This window comes from Aulostomus chinensis, chromosome 8, assembly GCF_037954235.1.
Source record: "Aulostomus chinensis isolate RoL2024-O1b breed Wild chromosome 8, RoL_Achi_v1.0, whole genome shotgun sequence".
In the NCBI taxonomy this organism is placed as follows: Eukaryota; Metazoa; Chordata; class Actinopteri; order Syngnathiformes; family Aulostomidae; genus Aulostomus; species Aulostomus chinensis.
In genome coordinates, this window is record NC_141327.1 from 20,813,788 (window position 1) to 20,837,192 (window position 23,405).

The 23,405-nt window shown below is 39.1% G+C and overlaps 2 protein-coding genes across 2 annotated transcripts; both read right to left on the bottom strand.

The window, feature by feature from the left end:
- Nucleotides 1-18: 18 nt before the first annotated feature.
- fabp2 (fatty acid binding protein 2, intestinal) lies at nt 19-1,769 on the bottom strand. The gene is made up of 4 exons (XM_086211598.1): nt 1,368-1,769; nt 791-963; nt 389-496; nt 19-275 (listed from the first exon to the last, which is right to left on the bottom strand). The coding sequence occupies exons 1-4, from the start codon at nt 1,432-1,434 to the stop codon at nt 225-227; spliced, it is 399 nt and encodes a 132-aa protein (XP_086067724.1). The 5' UTR covers nt 1,435-1,769; the 3' UTR covers nt 19-224.
- Nucleotides 1,770-5,675: 3,906 nt separating this feature from the next.
- gucy1b1 (guanylate cyclase 1 soluble subunit beta 1) lies at nt 5,676-22,663 on the bottom strand. The gene is made up of 13 exons (XM_086211601.1): nt 22,532-22,663; nt 22,163-22,236; nt 18,790-18,890; nt 18,184-18,302; nt 17,615-17,812; nt 16,426-16,656; nt 16,102-16,218; nt 15,331-15,464; nt 14,162-14,359; nt 10,447-10,684; nt 9,619-9,759; nt 7,118-7,272; nt 5,676-7,015 (listed from the first exon to the last, which is right to left on the bottom strand). The coding sequence occupies exons 1-13, from the start codon at nt 22,532-22,534 to the stop codon at nt 6,868-6,870; spliced, it is 1,857 nt and encodes a 618-aa protein (XP_086067727.1). The 5' UTR covers nt 22,535-22,663; the 3' UTR covers nt 5,676-6,867.
- Between the last annotated feature and the right edge of the window lie 742 nt (nt 22,664-23,405).

Genomic DNA, 23,405 nt, shown 5'->3' on the forward strand with positions numbered 1-23,405 from the left:
ACACATTAAAAAACAACAACAACAACAGAAAAAACAAGCCATTACATTTTTATTCCTGCTCATGTCAAAATCCAGTGCAATTCAGTCATTTTTATATACTTCTGGCATCACATATAGTGCACCTTTAACAGTAAGCTGGTACAAGCAAAGATAACTCAACACAATACTGTTTGTAACCCCGACGTCAAACATCTCACATGATGTATTTGTGGATGAGTTCCGCTCTAAGCCCTCTTGAAAATCCTCTTGGCATCCACACCTTCGTAGTTGTAGCTCTGTCAGAGAGAGACAGTGGTTTATTATTTTACAGTCATGGAGTCGTATTATAGACAGTGTACTGTTTGAGTCATCATATTGGAAACCTTCCTTAAATAAATATGAACCGTACCTGCACAAGTTCACCTCCTTCGATGACTCTGGTTGTTGTCAGTTGCTTCTTGTTGTCCTTTCTGTTGAAAATCCCCTTCAGCGTGTCTCCCTCCATAGTCCATGCGCCCTGAGGGTTAAACATGAATCATGTTTATTCTTGAAAAGTTCTGTAAATACAAACAAGTTCTAAGAGCAGCTGTGACAGTGTGTCGGTGTCGTGTTCTGCTCATGTGTGGTTTGTGTTCTCAGCAAATACGTCAACTCCTGCAGCTCGAGAGTGTTCAAAGTCTGAAGTGACCGCAACACCAACTTGTTGAAGTATTTATAAGTAACAGAATGATGGCGTGAACGTTTGCAGAAAAATGTGTCACTTTCTAGTCATATCCAGTATTGTGATGGATTCATCTACATTCCGGTTTACCGATAGTTCAGTTCCATCTGCGAGGCTGTATTCAAAGGTGACACCCAGGGTGAAATCTAATTCCAGGGTGCGGAAAGCACTGCTCTCCTTGATGTGAAACTTGTCTCCAGTTTGTTCGATGGTTATCTTGAGGTTGTCGTGAGCAGCCAGCTTCCTCTTCACCATGTTAATTCCTATAAGCGGACACATTAAATGGGTGAAACAGAGCCCTGAACAATCGCGGGAAGTTTGTCAGGGTTTAATCACTATTCATGCGCATGCAGCACAAAGGTGAACAAATCCCTTTGTTAGGTTATTTGTAGAGTTGATGTGAAAGCCAAACATGTACAGTAGGTCATTAAACCAATAGTTTACAGTTGAGTGATGTCATCAAGTACATGATTCAATTTTCTCTGTAGTTACCGGTACTTCTTGAGTACACAAAACCATACAAATATGTATATTTTAGCCGCATTTTTACTGTAAAATTTCGTTTAAATAAAATGAGACAAGTTCTCCATCATTTGCCCTGAAACCTATCAGATACACCACAATCATCCTAACTGGGTATTTATATGAATATTTCGGTTCCGCTCACCCATTTGTTCCATGAACTTCTCATAGTTCTCACTGCGGTCAACCTTCCAATTTCCGTTGAAAGTCATGGTGGCTGTGAGAGAGTGAACTGGACGACTGTGCAACAAGGAGTGGTCGTCCAAGACTGGGCTGCTCCTTTTAAACCCTGCACACGCTCTTATCTCGTCATCTATCTGGACGCTGATGTGGCTGTTTAAAGCTCATGTTTTGCTTGTTTGTTTTTTGTTTGTTTTTTCAGTCAAATACCCAGAGTTGTATCCATGCTGCCTGAAGGTTACTTCAATTCTGAATACATATGAAGCTGGTATACCGGCCGTACCTGTATTTGTGTTTACTGTTGGTGGGTTTGGGTTTCGCCGACAATATCTAGGAAGCAAAATCAATATGTACTTTTAAAGTGAAACCGTGGAGCAAAGCAATGTTTTTTCTTTTCGTCTCCTTTACTTGTGCTTCAGTTTAGGACAACAAAAAAATGCTTCGGATACACCTTGGAATAACTTTCCTCAATTTTCAATGTAGCACAAATCTGGGAGTAGGTTCATTCACCCTTTTATCGCTCAGCCAATGGTCGGAATCACAGTGTACGCGGCTGAAATCAGTCTAGGTGATAACACTTTTCCTCTGGTACCTTTGAACTTCATCTGGCTATGGTTGATAAATGGGACCTTTGATATATGAGGTTAACATCGCAAGACGTGAGGAGACGGTCATTATTGATTGGCCAATTGCGGTTCATTAAAACACTCTCAGCTGAGGAGATTATGCTTTATCTTTTACAGTCCTTTTTTTTTTTTTGCGTAAATGTTTATGGGGCAGAGACCAGATTAAAATGAAAACTTTCTTTATAATATCTCTGCCCTATTTTATCAGTTGCCCCTCACCTTACGAGAGACCTTTGCCTGACCGCCACCTCCAACTGGTTGATTCACTCTCTTATCACACAGAAGACTGTCAATATATCAACTCAATATATTGAGGAAAGTCAGGAGTGAGCTTGGGACACACTTGAGGGTTTATCTGTAACACAATGACTGTACATCCCTCAAGGTCTGATCCTAGTTGTGGTATCAGTTATAACAAGTCTAGCGCGCGGAAAATGATGAGACGGTATAATTCATAAAAAAACAAGAAGCTACGGGGACTTCAACTGCATTATTAAATATTTAATTTCAACAAATAGAATTGAAGTGACAGTATTATTAAATTGATTTTTTTTTGTCACAAATGTGCTCTGCTCCCTTGATACCCCCCCCCCCCAAAAAAACGTTTCTGAATCTGAATCAAATTGTGATGATTTGTGATTCATTTTAGAATCCAAGAGTTTTATAAGGTTTCGCCAGTTTCCCCACTGAGGGATGAATAAAGGTTTATCTTATCTTAGCTTATCTTTTTATTCAGTGACGGCCTCTGCAAGGTTGTAGAAATATACAAGGCTGATTGTACCAGTTTTTCAAAACCTAGACATAAGACTCAATCCAGCTGCAGAGAAAGCAAAAACTTGTGAGTATCCCACTCTTGCTTGTTAGCTTGCTTTTGCTAGCACGATGTCCACGTCAATCCGAAATCTGCGGCAAATTTCTTTCTTTCTTTCTTTCTTTCTTTCTTTCTTTCTTTCTTTTTTCTTTCTTTCTTTCTTTCTTTCTTCTCTTTTCTTTCTTTCTTTTATTCAAATTTTTAGTTGACTAAGAAGTACAACTGCAATTAAAAAAGACTTAAAAATAAGAAGAAAGAAATGAATGAATCTGTATTATTTCTTCATTTAGGCGCCAAACGGTGGTGAAACCAGACTAGTAACACTGCAATTTCACCACTAGGGGTCCATGTCTTGGTGAGAGTGGAGGCTAAAAGGTGAAGGCTAACAAGCCAGTGCTGCACCTCCATCCAGTTAACAATATTTACATAGTTTTTTTCCTTTTATTTCACGTACACAAGCTAAAAAAGTATCAGTCAGACTGGAATAAAGTGCTCCCATCCACCCGTTCATCCCATCGACTCACTCATCACATTTGGCCTACATCGACTGACCCACACACCCACACACGCAGTCCACTTCCTCCATCTCAACCCTTACCCTATATATAATTTTTTTCCATTCAGTAAACATTTTCTGCTGATTCTTTCCACTCTTTTCTGGATTCAACCACTATTTTGTCAGTTATTTTAAGATCCGGAGTCTTAATCCTGGTTAAGTGTTGGTTGACTTCAAGCTTGGCATTTGAGGGAAGTAGACCAAGGATGGTACAAGTGGAAGTCTCTGATGCCTGAGTACCTACGTAGTCCTCCTGGCATTACATTAATCCCTTTCTTTAATAATATTTGATCAAATTTTCCCCATATTTCCCTCAACATTTGATTCTTTTACCAGATTATGAGTGTATAACTGATAAAATACCGAGTCCATATTATCAAAGCATTTTCTTTCCAGAAGTCAGAGTTTATGGTCAAGCAATTTTATGGAGAAAAATAACTGGTGTTTCCACAGACAATGCCTGTCAATGCTTCCCTACATCAGCAGCCGACTGACCGGTGAGCAAACACCAATGCTGTTGTCACACAAATCTGAGCGCTCGTTCCACTGGTGGATGGAGGTGAATGTTCGGCTCAGTCATTCCACTCTGTGATTCTGTTCAAGTGATCAAGTTTTAGCAGCTCCAGGCGGCAGCGTAAGCCAACGAGTGGTAGCATTAGCTAATGAGCCCTGATCAGCATGTTGCATTAATGAGTAAGTCTTACAACTGAAAAGGAAAAATATGCACTCGAGAAGAGTTTTACTGTGAATTAGGCTGATAAAAAATACAGTAACATAAAAAGTGGGAGCACAAAGCCATTGACATTCTGTCATCGATGGTTTTACTCCATAGAGGAAACCAGTCTCGGGCCCTGTGCTGTATTCTCAGGGATCGTAAACGTGCATTGAAAAAATGATTAAGGAGCCCATTAACCCACAAATAATGACCTTTGGAATCTAAAGCGCCTGCAAGAACACCCTAAAAGTGAAGTTACTGAGATCTATATTTACTCAGCATGAAACAATTCAGCAAATGAAGCCAATAAAATCAATTTTACAATCATGTACACGTATACTACTATCCTGACAGCTGCGATAAAAAAAACTTTTGGCTGATAATCGACTATAATAAAAATAATCTGTTGAGTCAACAGAATTTTTCAGAGCAGCAGTTTGGCCTTTTTCCTGCCCAGGTATTTGAGACATTTAGGTTGTTTTTGGCAGGTGTTGTGATAGCATGGTGTTCTGTCAATACTGAATATTGATATTCCATAGTAAAAGTCTTGTATATTTGACATATGATAACTACATCATTACAGTGCCCCTGTAATGTGACATTCTTCCCTAACATCAGCAGTTATATGCAGTGATGCGGTTTTGACAAATAGCTACTGTACAGGTAGAAATGTACAAAGTGATTAAGAGATCTGCAAGGTGACTTTGTTCATTTTTTCCATGTCAAAACCTGAAAAAGACCGCTAAAAATCAATCCAGGGTGTACTTGAAGTGTTCCGCTTGTAATTTTCTTACTGACCACTAGATAGCGCACTTTACAAAAGAAACGTTGTGAAAACTCCGAAACTATTCAGTCATGCTTTCAACCTTGCTTCTGAATTTTTCTCTGAATTTATAGTAGTTTTGTAGAAATTTAGCAAGTTATTCAGTCTCTAAGATAAAGAAGTTACTACAGAAGACGGTCAAAATTAACCAGTATATTTAACTAACTTATCAGGACCGTATGGACCCTGCAGCAGGTAACCCACCCACACAGGTAGGAAGCTGCGTGGATTCCTATTGCTTGCAGTATTTTTGTATCAGGTTTGACAGGAATGACTCAGGATCAACGAGGTTTAACAAGGGCGTCGTTTACGCACACGAGAAACACAACGACCACGTCCTGAGACGTCCTCCAAGTGTTAAGAGGCGTTCCTCCTGATTTTTTTTTTCTCCTCCTTTCACTTGCTTGTGTTGTCGATCTTCCCTGTCTGTCCTCGTCCGTGGGCGTGGCTTCTGACACATCGCGCCTGCTCATCTACACACCTGCCAATCATCAGCGCTCATCAACCCGCCCTCCCAACTCAGTCCGAGGCTGGCGGGTCTCTCCACCCTGTGCCAGTCGGTCGCTGTTACCGACGTGGTAGCAGGAGTGATTTTTGAGCTTCACCGTGCGTGTTTTTGTCCTCTCGCCCCGCCACGCTCACCTGCCACTCCGCCACCATGGCCAGTATGTTTCGGGGGCAGTGATTTTAACATTGATCAATTAAAATTATGGAGACACGTGGTTGAGTTTAATCCATAATAAATTTTATTTATTTTTTCACTATAGATTTGATTTTGACAAAAGGTTACGGTTACACTGAATGAATTATTATCGCATAATTAAAGTTAAAGAATACATGGGCAAACAACATGTTAACAATAAATATGTAAGAATATTTCAGCACTAACCAGTAAAAGTCAATACATCACTCAATGTTAATCAATATAGGAACGCAAATATTGAAGGTGAATTAGGTCGAAAAGTGCAACATACACGTTAAATAAAATACTCTAGAGAGTTCATTCTTTATCATGGGAGTGCTTAAATAATTTAATGGTACATACGTGAGGTTTGCTGGTGGCTCGAACACATTTGAAGGGGGGAAAAAAAGACACATAAGTCTGTGAATTAAAATATGTTAAACTAGCAAACACAGTAACCTTTGTGCCAAAGAACTGGTGAACATGGTGATATACAGCACATCTATATAAATACAACAGCTATGTTATCTAAAAATCAGTGTTTTTTTCTAATAGGATCTGTAAGACTATAATAATCTGAACAATCACTGGAAGGAGCTGGAAGAACTGCGTTTGCTCAGGTGCAGCTGAATTTTTACATTTGATATACGTCATCTTGATGCCGGTGTAACATATTCAGTGTAAAACTTCTTACCTCTGATATCCAACAGTCCAAAGTGTGTTGCAAATACGTTTGCATTGACACAAAATATAAAACAAAGCAAAAGTATAAATTTATAACTGTACGGATGGAAGATTTTACTCAACCTGTCAATAGTCAGCATTTAGTACTCCAAAAGAGAAAATGACAACGGTTAAAAAATATGTGATTTGTCTCAACTAACATTTGCTCGATCTGCACTGTCATAGGGAAGAGTTTCGCTTTGCTCACTCAACAAAATTAGCAACTAAAAACATTTTGATAATCATCATCTATCCAGAGATGTTAAACACCAACAATGTGAGGAAAAAAACCCCTAATTGAAGCGTAGCTTAGCTCACTAGCCTGGACTGTTGCTCCCTTCCTGTGTGCTGTGACAGGGCAGCACAGCTCCAGGTTAACAACTCTTCATCCTATTGTCGTATCTGCATGGCTGCGGTTAGATTATCAATCTCTCTTTCAGCTAATCCCTCTGACTCTGTCTATATACAACCACACTGATTAGACGACCATCCCGTGACACTTTGGTGATTTAGAGGTGCATGAGAAGCGTTAAGCTTTCACTGAGGTTGACTCTGTGTCGGTGGACTTCCTGGAGAGAAACCACACCTTCATCGGCTCTTTCTTTCCTTTCATGGTGACGGGACCTCGATACTCCAAATGAAACTGAGGATCGGCGTTCTCCGCTGACTGCAAGCACCTAGAACGCAATGTGAACACCATCACAAATCACTCTTTTATCCTACTATTGTTCTGTGTCAAGAACGTAAAACTAGATTTCTGACTTGAAGAATTTTCTTACCGGTAAGTATATTCAGACACATTTATCTTCCCCTTTTCACCAGTGGTTTCTGTACGACTTGTGAGGTTAACTGTGTTTCCAAAAAGGCAGTATCTGGGCATCCTCTGGCCGATCACCCCCGTCACCACCTCTCCTGTGTGGATCCCAATGGTAATCTACACAGGAGGAGAAAAGCACAATCTTCCACTGTGTGTCACTCAACACAAATACATCTACAAAATATTTTCCATTCCATACTGGCGAACTGAAATTAAATATCTGTTATAACAGATAAGCACGGCTCCGATGGTTGTTACAATACACACATCTGCATTAAATTCATCAATGAGGAGAGCACACGATGACAGCCTCTACACACTTTAATATGATCCCAGAAAAACTGTTTGAGCTTGTGAAAATGTTAAATTAAAGATGAGGTGATGATTTGTACTCCTGGAGAGAATAAAAATGCAAGCAGCTATCCAGCTGAATGTTTCTCTTAAGACTGCTGGCACAAATCTTACAGCTATCGACTGAAAAGGTGCAACATTTAGTGGGTGGATGTAAGCTTATCTTTGCCAGGAATCACTCCGTGCACAAGATTAGATTTTTCTTTTCTTTTCTTTTTTTTTTTTAGTTTTGCAATAAAGTAAGAATTCCAAAAGGAGTTATGAGCAATCTACCGACTAGTATTTACACTTGAACTTGTAGGCACTTGAGTGCTTGTTGTCTCCAGAGCGTGAACGCACTGCGAGTGTCTGGGACAAATGAGAATCTATTTTTAGCTTTGGGATCGTGAGATGATTTGAGTCTGTTTCTGCTACTAAACTCGACTCCTCTTCAGCCTGTGCCATGTCCCAAAATAAACAGCCTTTCGTTAACCAGACATGAATTTCCAAAGTTAAGTCTCAACAGTCATTGATACAATAACAATCTCCTACAGTCATTTAAACAAAAAGTCAGCTGTTTTTTATCCAACTTTGCACTGCATATTATTTAAGCATGGAAATATGTCCAGATGCACAAATATATTTGTTCTCGAATCATTTGGTAAAATTCCTGAGTATTAAGTAATGATAATTAGGCTCAGTGCTATTTAGCAGAACTGTATTTGTCAGCTAGGGAAGAAGTCTGACACCCAGCTGGTGGATATGTGGTAATTAAATCCGAGTAGGAAAAAAAAACAAAACTAAATTACTAAGTCAAATAAACAGATGCATCACAAAAAAGACATTTCAAAAATAATCAAATAGGGAGAGCTTGAAAATGACTTTGTATGACTAAATCTGAGAAAGCCTCATCAAAAATAAACCAAGCAAGAAATGTTTTGGTAAATAGGTTTCCCTATTTAAGGGAAGGATGTGTGATATAATTGCCATCTTTGCCACTGAAATTTTTCTTTTTCAGAATTCCTTAAGTGGCTTTTGTCCCTCTGCTCTTACTTCCATAGAGCACTTTTTTCTAAATATGACTACATTGGTTAAGAGAATTCGTAAAACTAAAGGGGAGTAAATACCTCCACCAAGGAAAACTCAGCCAAAGTCAATGTAAGAAATATGTGATTTTTCACAAAGTAAAATGGATCTGCCCTTACATATAATGGATTTGTCCTTTGCTGACGCTCTACCAACCCCCCCCCCCCTCCCCCCCCAGTTCGGTCAAATTTGCCGAAGCTTTGATAAAAGACGCCACTGAAAACAAGACCTCATTGTTGGAGGTAATAATAGACAGCATGTGAAGCAACATTCTGACAATATCTTCTTGAGGTCAATGCGTTGCAGAGGTACTTGTATCGTATTGAGCGACCAAGACCAAGTCCATCCGGTCTTGTAATACCAATTAATACCACAAGAGGCAATACGGAGTCACTGAGGCACCCAGTCTGTCCTCAGTCCAACATGGGAGGATGAGGTTACTCGTAGCGTTGCAGGAAACACACCCGCCGCATATGTTCAGAGTCACTGACACAAACTGTACAGCAATCAGTTTATACTGGTATCAGCAGAAATCAAATCAGAATCAGATCACAACCGAAGAAAAGTGGATCGGAGGATAATCTAATCATAACATAGCGGTGTTATCTTGACAGTCTGAGATCCAGCAGTTTGGCTGAATTGAACACATCCTTATCTACCATGAGTAGACGATTAATAGAGTGATACTGTACGGACTTAGTGGTGAATCAACAAAAATGAAAAGAATGGCAATGTGCTGTCTTCTACTTGTTTGAGGGGTTACACAGCATCTTATACTCCAGATTAAAAAAAATAACTTGTAGAAAATAATGCAATTTTAATACAAAGAAAATCATTGATATCAATTGTTAATTATTTTCACCTAATATACAAATTTTTCGGAACGCAAAACCACTATTGTATGGGTTTAAGTATAACAGTATAACAAGTTTTCAATCCTCTTTGTTTGCGTCTAAGGGTGGCTCAGTTGGTCTTTTAACCAACTCATGAAAGCGTAGAGGATTCATCATGGCATGAATACACAAAGGCCTCATATTCATATCAGACCTGTACGGGTTCATCATCCACTTTGACTTGTCCAGCGATCTCCAGCATATCAAGCGCGAGGTGGCAGATTGACTTGGCGTGGTGCGTGCACGGCTCTGGCAGGCCGCTCACTGTCATGTACTTATCACCCACTGTTTCCACCTGTACCAAGAGAAGCACTGTCATTCCATCACACCGTCAAGAGACTGATACCATCTATTTGATTCATACCAGGCCATCCTACTGTGCAACAAAGGGAGTTTTTTTTTTAAAAATACACAGTGCAGCCAGAAATAAACTGAAGCACTCTGAGATCAACACTTAAACACTTACATCAGCTTTAAGATATTCAGGGCCTCCCTGAGCCCAGCTAAAACACTAGGACCACCTACCCATTCAGCTGGTAGAGTAAATATTACTTCTTTTGGTGACCCACTGCCTGAAGCCGATCCCCTGGAAGTGCCGAGGTCTGTTTGACATCTTAAAGTGCATTCTTGTATGAAAGCCTAGAGTGTAAATCTGCTGCATGAGGCCCATAAAATGGTGCAGTCCCTCTGTAAAACTGCTCAGTGTTTAGAACTTAGTAGTACTCCTATGGTGAAAAACTCAAGTCAACTGATATAAATACTCTCTTACATACTTGTACGAGCATAATTGCATAACCTTATTCACCAGAGAGTCAAGGTGCTTCACTGGTACATTCAACCAGGAGAGAACATGGTAGTTAAAAGCCCTCGATGATTTCCATGTTAGATCATAGAATCTGCTGCATAGATCCTCTCTCTCTCTCTCGTTCTCCCTTCATACAAATGCATTATATACTGTCAAGGCTAAATACTTGCTTCCCACCTTGTATACATAAGGGTTCTTCCGAGAGTCTGTCAAGATGTCAAAACGTGTGTAAACATCATTGAGCAGATTGACTATCTTGATGGCTCCCTCGGCTGAGGCGTGCTTGCTGCAGAAGGCGTTGAATCCTACAATGCCACTAAAAAGGATGGTTACATTGTCGTAGCGTTTTGCAGGGACTGGACGTTTGTGTCGCAGCTCGTTGGCGACAGATGGCGGGAGAACGGAATAGAGCAATCTAAAAAGAAGAGAAGAAATGAACATTTTGAGTGAAAAGCGTGGTTATGATGTAGTTGAGCAGCAGAGTAATGGGCTGGTGCTGCCAGACTGAAGTCCATCCTTTGGATCAGCATTTAATTTGCTCACCCACCACCTTTTGGTCATTTCGCTATGCAGGCTGCTCTCAGATGGGAGGGTGGTGTTTCTATGGTAACTGGTTAGCTCATGGCTGACTGTTAAAAGCAAAATACTTTCCATGATGCACATGATTTGAGGACACATGATACATACAGATAGTCCTCATACAAAAAGTATACATAAAGATGGAGACATATTGTTCTTAAATTTGGGTGTAGAGAGATATACCCCTGCCTGACTGTAGCAAAAACAACATAAAGTTAAATCAAGTATGTTTTCATTGTCAGAGAACATTTTGTAAATCTCAGACAGTGCACCAGCAGTTCCCTTAAATATTTAGAGAGGAGCCATGAATTCTAATCAACGTTCACAGCCTGAGGCTCTCTCACGCTGGAGAATGGCGAGAATAATAATATAGGGATCCAACAGCAGAGTGAAAGTGCTTTCCTACAAGGGAACAGGGTTGCAGCAGGCTTTATAAAGACCACCTCCATGGTCCTCTCCAGCTGTTAGCCACTGATAGGCCAAATTATTATGACAGACCATTTCTCAAAGCCAGAGTCAAAAGCGAGTGTCTTCACCATAACAGGGACTCGAGAGTAGCTTCAGCAAATATCAACCAGGATATAACAATAGATTCTGGCCCTCGCTAAGCTACTGTCTGACTAACATGACTCACCTCTGTTTTTTCCAGAATGGGGAGATGAAGGACAAGAATGGCAGGAACGATATGTAATTACTTATCATGGAAATTAATTGGGAGTTTTTTTTCCCCTCACCAATCTACTTCAAAAGGTCAACACAGACAGCCTTGAGTGTGACTCAGCCAAGTGGTACCGATGGCCACCATCTTTGGGGTTTTACAACCTCAGATCACACGTATGTCTCAAAACTGATGGGGGTTTGAAAGGTCCTTTGTTTTAAATGTATAGTACAATTCGTGGGCGTCCCAGGAAGTTAGCGTCAATCCCCTCATCTCGTGAAGGAGCAGACCAGCCAACTTCAGAAGATTTTGCCCCTTCTATCCGCAATCTGATTCTTTTGGTAACAGCCCAAAGATTGTGACCATATGAGTATTGATCAATTAACTCATGTTACGGAAGGTAGAATTTTCTTGTTTCCTACAAAAGGAAAACTTTCTGATATGTTACCCCCCCATGCAATTGAAGTGTAATGCCAGTAAACATGTCCCTGACCCTGGACTTAAACCTAATCCCAAGGTAAATTCAGCAACTGGTGGCCCCACTACGTGGCAGTGTCTGACGCCTGGAGTGTTTTGTTACAGAGGTGCCAGTGTGAAGGACATGACAACTGCACCTGCACAATTCTGAGAATCTCACTGAGAAATTTGTTCATCTTGTGGACAGTTAGCCAGTAATCACTTCCAACCCACCAAGCCTTCACATTTTTGTGACGTTAAGGTCCGTTCCACCTCTGACATAAAGGTTACTGCAAGAACACAGATATCCCCTTTCTTGACAATTTCACTGCCTTTTTAAGAAGGCCTCAGCGTTTGAAACCAGATGTCTTCCATTACTCCCAGGGAAGCTCCAGACTTTCATCAACAAACATTGAACTGGCTTGCACTTCTGTAGGACCTCTGTTACCCACTGACCATCAGAAAACACTTCCTCAGACAACCACAACATCATTACATCCTGCCTTCAGTGTTGTAGATGGTGTTGTTATTTTCCTGTAGTTTACTGTTTTGCTGCCCAATATTAGAGAGCCATAATCAGTTATTAATTTGACTGATGTGAAGAGAGCCAAAGAAAGGAGTCTGACATGCATATAAGAGATTGTTTGCTGAGTAGGTTTTCCTTTGTGTTTAATTTCTCAGAGATTTATCACTTGATTATGTGCTTTTTCTAACCCTAAATAAGCCCTTAGCCATTTCACAGATGTTTAACTCCATAGCAAATAAACAGTCCCATTAATAAATATGTGCTAAATATAGACACTTGGTTCACACCTGAAATCTCTGAGGTTAGGGGTGTAACATGGGAACCAAGCACATATTGGCAGATTAGTCATTTGAGAAACAAATATATCAGGGCAATTAGGGGTGCTAAATCACGTTATTTTGCTTATCTCCTGTGGTTGCTTATTAGCAAAATGTCGAAAAACAAAATCACTCAATCAATCATGTTTACTCCCGACGCAAGCATCCCTGAGATGAATGCACCCTTGTTTTTGTTTGGGAATCTGAGGCTATCTCCGATTCCCTCAGCCCAGGATGAGAGCAGCTGCAATGGAAACAGCCCTTTCAAGTACAGGTTTTCCCTTAGACATTTTCTGTTGGGGAGATATGCGGACAGACTCAAATGCAAATGGTTTTGACATAAATGCATGTAAACCGACACTTATTCTATTAGCAGATTTTGAAAAATAGTTGCAGATGGTCCACAAGCTGGTGTCCTTGAGGTTCCAGAAGGGATAACGCAGGGCACAGTAATAGGTCCTATCCTGTTTTCATTATAGCACACACTGTAAATTACCTGTGCTCTGTGACTGGATCAGCTGTATTTGTTATTATGCTGATGACAGAGTCATACTTCTGACCAAGCTCTGTCTAATTTATAGAAACTCAAAAGGCCCTGCCTTAATAACAATTATCCCTTAATCCATACAGAATCAGTTACATTATTTTCACCTAAGTAAAAGAAAAAGCGTATAGGTTTTTACTTTTACTATCTGGCACTAACATTTTTAAAAAATTATAAAAATCTGGTTGGTTGAAAAATGATCATTGAAAACTCATGTTGAAGAGCTAACTAAGAAGCTTACACTTTAAGTTGGGCTTCTTTTAAAAAAACAAATATTCTCTCTTTAAATGGAAAATTGTAGTATCGGCAACGTTTTCTCAGTAGATGACAATGCTAATATGATTTATTGTTCGCTATATCCTCAAGCCAATTCATGCTCTTTATCACTGTTGTCATAGATTTATTATAGATGACAGTTTTATAACCCATCATGTTATCCTCTAGGAGAAAGTAGGGTGAACATCACTTACTGTACCACCCATAAATTTAACATGTAAACAAAACTGCTTTGTTATCCAAAAGCCATGTTTTTCCAGGTGTAAACATTAACCTTAGAGTTTTGTTTTTTACAAGTCATGCTGGGGAGAGATATTAATCAAATAAATAGCTTTTAGGTTTGGGGCTGATTTCCCTAACATTTGAAATGACACAATAATTTGTGGATATAATACACTACCTCACCTGTTGTTACTGTCATAAGTAACTGTTAGCTCCTCTCAAAGTACCAAATTTAAATGTACACTTAAGAGAATTCTAGAAAAGAATATTTAGAATTAACAATTGAAATGAAGTGTAGAAAAATGTGTCCAAACCTGTCAGTCTTTTTCTTTTCATCCTCAAGGGCGCGGAGTGTATGCTGCAGACGATCTGTCAAGATTTCCAACTCTTGGGTCAGCTTGTACTCCTCACGAAACTGTTCACCCAGCAACACCAGGTCACGCGTGGCATCATGTAGTGGGATGTCACTCAGGTATAGCCCCCTTCGTGTAAGATCATCAAGGTTCATAACACTATTGAAAAGAAAGAAAACGGACAAATAGTTTATCGCTGGTGTTACACAGATGGACAAGTGATTTGTGTTTGTGGGTAAGAGGAAAACTGTCAACTTGTTCATATCAGGATTAATTTCACAGAAAGAGCATTAACATTGAGCCATCAGCAGTGAGATCAGCATCCTGCTGTCAGTGTTGAGCCTGCTGCCTGTAGAAAAATATTCCTCTGGTGGGGTGAAGTCACGATACTGTCTGGATGAGTCTTCATCGATGGGATGGATGAACAGGCTTCTCTGCTTCAGTCATTTCCTGTTTGACAGCCACCATTTGTAAAATTACAGATCCTGTCCTCTGTAACGGGTCTTTGATCTAAGAGGACAAGATCTCTTGACACCTGCTCTCCAGTATTTCAAAAGAAATGTCATATTGGTTATACAAGAGCTATAAAGGCTAATGGAGGTCACAACTGAAGAGCCAATAAATTTACCAACTTTACTTTGCCGTGTTCTTCTCTCTTTTATGACAGCTAAATGCAACATACATCTTAACTGGCTTGTGCTTGATTACATGTCTGGAATTGAAGATAAATCTTATAGTCTTTGTGTGATTATGAACAACCTGAATTACAAGCAAAACAGAAAACCATTTCATGTTACCATTTTCTACATTTTTTTCATTTTATTGCTTTTGAGTTTATAGAATATTTTGATAAATAGAAAATGGATTTTTTTTTTTTATTGTCAATATATCCCTTTCTCCCTCAACTATAATTTCGAAAGGGACACCGATGACGATGTAGATAAACAGGCTGTGTCAAAACGTCCAGCGATGCTACTCATTTTTCAGAAACTCAATAAAAAAAAAATCGACGGCAGATTCAAGACATTGAGGTATATTTTATCTTTGCCACAACTTTGAGTGTCAGCACTTATTAGCGTAAAGGAACATGTGTCGGGTGTCTGTCAGGACAGGCTGATCTGTGGGTTTACCTGGGTGAGCAAAGAAAAAGGATGTTCTCCGCCTCTGGCAAGTAAATCATCTGTCCTTTCAATCTCAGACAGCTGATCTCCACCCCCGTCAGCTCATCTTCGTTCTCTACAGTCTCCACATTCAGCAGGCCCTCCTGCCAGGATTACATCACATTTATGAATATTTCATTACATGTTCCTCTTTATATATGCCTTAAAACTGGGCACCCATTCAGATTAGTCTTTATTTATAAATCTGTATTTTTCTTTTCTTTTTTCCCCAAGTGTTTTGTGCCATGGGAGAGATTCGCTTAAATTTAAATATTAAAGGAATAGTTAAAAACTTTTTTATAGTATTATGGATTAAGTACCAGCAGTGACTTTAAACTAAGCTTTCTATAATAAGTGCAGCTTACTGAAAAGCTTTTACAAGGCACCACAGCTTTAATATGTGCACCTGAACATTTTCTAGTGCTCTGAAAGATTCTCAAAACTATTTGCTTTTTTCTTTTATTAGATCCTCAATTCTGTACGTACTTTATTATTTCCTCCTTCTCACAATATCTTGCATGAGAAGTTTTTGCAGATTCTTGCAGTTTATTTTTTGTCCTCTACATCTGAAATTGATTTCATTTCCATATATAGTCAAAATATTACACAGCTCCAGGATTTCTAATGCAAGACTGCAAATACATACTGTCAAATACAATCAAAACATGTTTGGATGATTTGAGCCACCTATGCTTTTGCAAATGTGCCAAAAACAGTTACTATGTGTCACCTCTAGAGTACCTTGCTTCGCAGAACGAAGACAGTGTTGATGTGGGAAAGAATGCCATGAAAACTGAAGTCAATGTGAGGTCGGACCAGAGAAAAAACTGAAGGGAGGATACAAGAACCAGGCTGGAGCTGTGGAAAAAAACCACAATATGTACAATTCAGCCAGAAAGGATGACTAAGTACTGCTTTGTTAGAGATATTAAGTATATCAACTAATTCTTGTGTTGTTCCCAGTGGCCAAAAAGAACAGTCAACCTCTTAAAGTCCTGTAGAAGCATGATGACATGATGATTTGAATGACTGGTGTTTGTTACAGGTAAAAGTGACTTTCCACACCTGTGGCAAGACTCGATAAATGGCGTTCCCACACTGTGTGAGCATCAGGTCTTTGTCAAACATGAGGTGGAAGGGAAAGGCCTTGCAAAACGTGTAGGGGCTGATCCGGGTCTCCTGTGTGCCGTTTTCCTCAAAGCCATCCAGGTCCTCGTAGAATGCCTCTTCCTCCGAATCCTTCTCCTCAATCAGAAACTTGATGTGGTCACACTCCTCGCTTTTTGGTTGAATCATCTGTAATAGGTTAAAAAAACCTGATAGCTTAAACTTCCTAATAACGTTATTGATCAAATAATTTAAAGCTCGCAATATTAGTGTCATATTATCACATTTATTAAAGGATTAATGTCAAGTCTACTATTATAGAATTGGGCGAGTGTAAAATGACATTATTCTGTGGGTTTATGGGCATAAGGCCCGCTGACGTCAAAAAGCTCTCTCTGCACCCTGTTTCCACAGCAACGCTGGCTAATATATCCAGAAATTGGGTGTCACATTTGGAGCATCTGCCATTTTCTGTTCTTTCATTACACACACAGTTGCTGAAAAATATTAGCTCGTCTGCACAAAATGATTAGGTTTGCAAGAAAACGCTGCTTGCTCATGAAATGAAGAACAAACTTCAGCCAAAGTAAAGTAGAGGTCTAAGGTGAAAAACATTTAGCAAATGCTAATAATCCATAGATGTGGGCATGCAGCTGTTACAGTTCTCTTTTATGGTTAAGTCTAAAGTGAAATCGAGTTAAAAGAGTCGGCATAGAAAATCATGACTCTCTTCTCAGAATGAATTATCAGCGCTCTAATGCCAATATAAATTCAGCCAAAGACAAAGTTAAAATAATACTGGAAGAAAAAAAAAAGTCTGCTGATGTCTCCGTGCAAGAGAGTCTATATCTTAGATCTAAAAATATCCCCTGACTCAGAGACATTAACCAAAACTCACTGCTCAACTGCATTTGTCACAGAGCAGCACAGTTCCCATTTGGCTATTTTGGAACTTTCTGTTATTCAATCTTCAAATTAAAACCACTTCAATTACATCTACAGACACGTACAGCCTGACACAGCGCAGATCAAGGACCTCACCGAATCTCCACTATGAATTAGAGAGGATCATCAGCAGCAGCAAGCAGGCGCGGCTCTGTGAGACACCTGAGTCGCATGCAAAAAGGAGCAAAACAGCAAAGCAGACCTTCATCTCTATCTCGGTTCCGTGGATTTGCTGAGCAACTGTTTTAATGATGCCAATCACAATGTCCTGCAGGCCTTCTCTTTCAGAGTAGTAGTGAAGAATCAGATTGTTTCCTTTTTCTGCATCAGTGCAGCGAAATGAGGGAGCCCTCATCCCCGGATAAATGGTGCCCAGGTGATCATGGAGAGCATCCAAATTCTAAAAATCAGAGTTAATAAAATATACAACATTCAGTAATGGAAAGGTAATTAAATTCTGCAGTTATACGGCAACGGGGGTTATGCATTAAACATTGAACGGATGCTTGAGATAGTCAATAAAAATGGGTGGATAGTAAAAGTCAGAAATTAAAGAAATGAAGCAGCAGAGACATAAATTCACCCAACCTTTAGTTCATAGCTCATAAAGCTCATAAAATGTAGGATCCTCCTTTTAACACAATCTAACAGCATCTTCAGTAAATCCGCCACGCTCAGAAAACTGGATTTTATGTCTCTTTAAAACCAATCAGCACATTTACAGAGAGAGAGAGAGAGAGAGAGAGAGAGAGAGAGAGAGAGATCGTTCACCTGCAAAAACTCACGAACATTCGATCCCAGCACTCGCAAGATGGTGTCATATCCCGACTCTTGGCAAAATTCAAAGAACATCTTCCCAAACATCTGCAAGATGTCTCCGGCATCAATCTCTGGAATGCAGAAAGGATTAAGAAATGACTAGATTTAACGTCTGATATGAGTTGGGTTTTTTTTAAGATGACTTAAGAAAATCATGAATTAACTGGGTACAACTGGGAAATCTGATGAGGTCTGTGTAATGAACTTGTGTCAACAGCTGCGTGCACTGTTAAAAATGAATGTCTAATTGCTTTAAAATGTTATTTGTATGATTGAGTTGCTGGTTTTTTTCCTGTTTGCTAAGAATCAAAACTGGTGAACGACACAGAAGTAACAGGACAGGCTGCTTTCATGTGCTAACTTGTATAAAAACAGTGACATACTGTGCGGCTAGCATGGCTAAATAGTTGCTAATCTGTTTATGTGATCACCTATAAGTGACGTGAGTAGAGTTGAGGGGTGCCTTATTCTAAGCTTTGTCTAAGGGAAGACACACCACCTCAGACTTTGAAAACCCCTTAAGATTTTATATTAAAAAAAAAAACAAAACCCACTTACTTAGAACTTTACTGGCAGCAGCAACCAGATCGTAGGTTTTGGCGTCTTCATATATGATTCTGACAAGGAACTGACCCTCAATATCAAGTTGAGCTTCCCTCCTGAAAACAACGTGAAGCTGTTAGTGGTGAGACACTACAAATGTCACAGCAGTAATAAACACTAGCACTGCTAAATCACGGTGGACAAAATGCTCAGGAGGCCAATATTGTTCTCTATCGCTACTTCAATAACTGCACGTCTGTTTGGAGGAAGGAGTCAGTAATGACTGTTGGCCAGTCCATTTGAGCTGTCTTGATGAATATGATAGTGCGATAAAAAGGGCTTCCAAGTTGCTTTGAAGTAAATGTTTGGTTCCAAACTGCACTGCTGAGGTACAGGTAATCATGTTTTATATCTACAGCAGGTCAGGCTCAGTGTGCCCTTCACTATTTATAAATTTGACAGTGCAATTGTTACAAAAAAATTGTATTTTAATCTGATGAGGTTCTGATTAAGCCTGTTTAACTGAGAAAACAGAAATGATTTACAGTGTTGACCGGCAATCAACATTTTATCCCAAAGAGTAACAGCTGAAAAAACATACCAAGCGATGACAGAAAGTAATTTCTAAATGTCTCATCTGGTCCAAGTTTAGGAAGAGGACATGCGTGATTAACTGGACATTAAATAACAATGACTCTGCAGAGATACCACAATATAGCACAATAGGAGTTTGGGTCTTTTTTGATGGTTAGAGAACAACCGCTTTAAAAACATTTACACAAGACAGCTGCTGATGTTTTCTTTTCCGTTCTATTTTTTCTTCTGGGTCGGGGCAGGCCTAGAGCAGTTAAAAGACTACAGATGAAAAATAAACTAAGATGTGGCCAACATTTTTAACATGCTGCAAAAATGTTGTGTTTATCATTACACTGGAATACTGGGATTACATTCATCACATTGTTAGAAAACAAGAAAAATCAAATCACATCAGAAAAACACATATTTGGGCCGTTCTTCCGTTGTTTTAGTTCTTTATCTATGAGCAACAAATACCCTGTTTTCAGCTTTCTGACAGCGTTAATTCAACTAAAGTTGGTATTTCTCAACTCCAGACGGCACATGTAAGACGCGTGTTAATCCGAATCACCAAATAAGGACATGCATGTTTTCACTGGACAGCCCCTCTTCCTGTAGCTGCGCTGCACTGATTCCCAGCTAACAACATACCGCAAGCAATAGTGTGTTGCAGGGATGATTTTTTTTTTTTTTTTTTTATGGAGGAAGTTAGCAACCGTCATAGGTTCTCTCAACCCAAACCTAAAGGATGTTTTACTGGAGATGGAATATCGGATCGGGAACATCAGAATCAGGCACCGGTGTTGACATTATTCATAAGTCAGCTGACCGTCTGCTCTGCTATCAGTATGATCCAGATTCCATTCTTGAGCTGGTTCATGAAACGGAACAGGAGACTCGTCAGCAACCCATACAGTTCACAAATATTGGCCTGGGATGCATTTAAATTAAGCATTTGTGGGGTTTTTGTTTCTGGGTTTTGTTTTGCTCTCTTTAACATAAATAACTGTTGTGCAGTTTACTTCTGCTTCATGACTCAAACTTCAACATGACGTAAACAATGACAACACTAATAAAGAAAAAAGAGCTCTGGTATCAGAATTGGATTGGAACTGAAAATATACATTGGTTTATCAGTACATATCTTGTTTTTATGCTAGGCTACACTGTCAATCACTGAAGAAAATGAGTTCTGGGACATTTTCTTCATCAAGATCGACTTCACTAACATTTTCGATATTTGGCGCGTAAATATTGGAAGTACAAATCTAACATTGTGCTCTGTGAATGAGCTTCACTACGGACGCATGACTTCAACTTTACCACGCTTCGTCCTTCCTCTGTTTTCGGTGTGATGAAGGTTAACACCCGTGAAGACCTCTGAGCTCTTTGTTTAGCCGCTTGTTAGCGATGGCCATTTTTAAGACACGGAAGCAATTAAAAATTCACAAGTTTGGACCACAGACTTTATTTCAGGAATTTCACTGAAAACCCATTTAAAAATTCATTGACTTTAAGACGAATGAACTGGAAATGCTAACTTAATTACGCTTTCTGTGCTACGCCACCTTCAACGATACTAACTTAATAACATAACTGATTACATTATTGTGTAATACGGATCATATTTGCTTGCAAAAATAAACCCAAACAAAACAACAATTGTGCTTTCATGGTTCAATCATAAATCAGTTGAACATTTTTGTACTGTGAATAAACAATCTTCAGGATGCAAATGAGATCATGACTGGGGATTACAATGAGTTTGAAGGACGCGCGAGTGGCTCGTATGAACACCCTGGAGACCTCAATTATTCACCAAGCAACGGAGCCCCGGAGCCTGATCCTGAGTAATGTCATCCCTGGAGTTGACGAGTGAGGGAAGAAGAGCAACTGTAGCAGGAACGCAGACAAAGCTTTTTTTTTTTTTTTTTATAAATTTTATGTTTATTTTTTTCATTTTGACTTGACTCTCAAAATTGTGTTTTGACTTTGTTTCTCAACTATTCATCCTCATTCTTTAAATTTTCACTTTACCCTGGAAATGGTATTCAATATTGATTCCCAAAATTAATTAGTCATTCCTGCTATCACAACATCATTTTTTTACTCTCTAAATATTATTATTCTGGATATTTTCACTTAATTCTCTCTATTCTGACTCTTGAACTCTGAAATGGTATTTCAACTTAATTCTGGACATTTTAACTTCATATTCAGCATTTTGACTGAATTATTAAAATTCTCATTTCATTTTACTTAATGGTACTCTTTACTGCTCTGGTGGTATTCTATACTTGAATCCAGATATTTTGACTTAAATGCCTGCTTGTTTGACTTAAATAACAACATTTTGATCTAATTCTCTTAATTTTGATGGAGTTATTGACAGTTTGAATCCACTTCCAAAATGGAAATTCAACTTTCTGACATTTGGATTCAATTTTACATAGTGATTTAATTATTGACATTTTGACCCTGGTGAATCATGGTGTTCCAACATAATTCCAGACATTTCAGTTTATATATATATATATATATATATATATATATATATATATATATATATATATATATATATATATATATATATCTCCCTGGAATAATAACACATTGAACTTATCATAGGACAGAATTTACAAAGTTGAACTGTCAGTGTGGACCTCAGACTTTTTAAAGCATGTCAGCTGTGCATGGCTGCTGATGTGGGTTCTGGAGGCCTTATTATCACCCTGTTCATGTTCTGGTTGGCCGCTGTGGGACCAGTGATACCAACAGGGTCCAATAGTAAACACATGATCCAGAAACTCACTTGATGTCTTCCCACACTTCCGGTCCGTAATTCCTTAAAACGAGGAGCTCCAAGGCGTGATTGACAAAACCATACTGTAAATGTATAGAAAACAACACCATGAATGTTGTGCAGACATTTTTATTTCCTGAAACCTTCAACTTGATGGCGCGTTACGCTCGTAGGTTCTATGATGTGCCTTACGTATGTCCAAATGTAACGTTACGCATGCAGATTTTGTTCACCTGTTAACATGCAGAGGACATAAAACTGTAATAAGGCAAAATACTGCTCGACAGCCAGACAGGAAATAACACATACGCTGCGTCGCCAGCCGGGTATCTTATAACAGCAGCATTAGGGCATCAAACTAAAGCCGTTTTTACATACCATGATGGCAGCTGGTCTTCCTTCCTCTTCTTTTTAAGCAAAAACCATTGGTTCTGACCCAATCTTCATCGCTCGATCCGGATGCTGACAGTTTCTGCGACCATACAACCAGCTAGTAACGGACAGCGGCTCTGTCCAATAGGACGCCGAATAAGATGTTACGTAAGATGCCGCTGACCAATGAACGGAAAGTTACATTTGTCCAATTGATGTTGGTGAACCTGATGCCTCATCAGGCACCAGTGCGGGTTCAAGCGTTGAACTTCAGAACGAAACCTACGAACAGCAAACAGGATGAATGAAAATAAATGAAAGAACTTGCTCAAGCATTAACCTGCATGGCAAAAATGAACCAGCTTTTTATTTGGGGTGTTTTTTGTCTCCAGAAATGAGCGTCAGTACCAGAAATCATATCAAATTACGATCCCAGCATAAAGTGACAGGATTTTAAGAGGTAGAAGTCTCATTCACCAAGTAGCTCAACTAGTATGAAAAATTGGCCACCATGCAGGCTCGGACTCCTTTCAGAATGCTACATAACCATACCTGGCCTATAAATGAATCATTACTATTATTAACAATTAATTAAGAACACAGGTGTTTTATTCGCTCTTTTGTTTTTAATATGTATTTGCTGTGGTGAAGTTTTTTATTTGCTGGCAAGTCATACGAAATTTTGTTGTTGTTATCTGTATTATATTGATGCATGAACATCTAAACAGCATCTTTTTTGAAAAAATAATGAAACAGAAGGGAGGTGGATTTACACCGCCACCAAATTTACAATCATCTTTGCAACTAATGCAACATAAAATGAAAGTACCTCATGATTACTTAAGTTTATTCATATATGTCATGCAGAATATTCTGTATA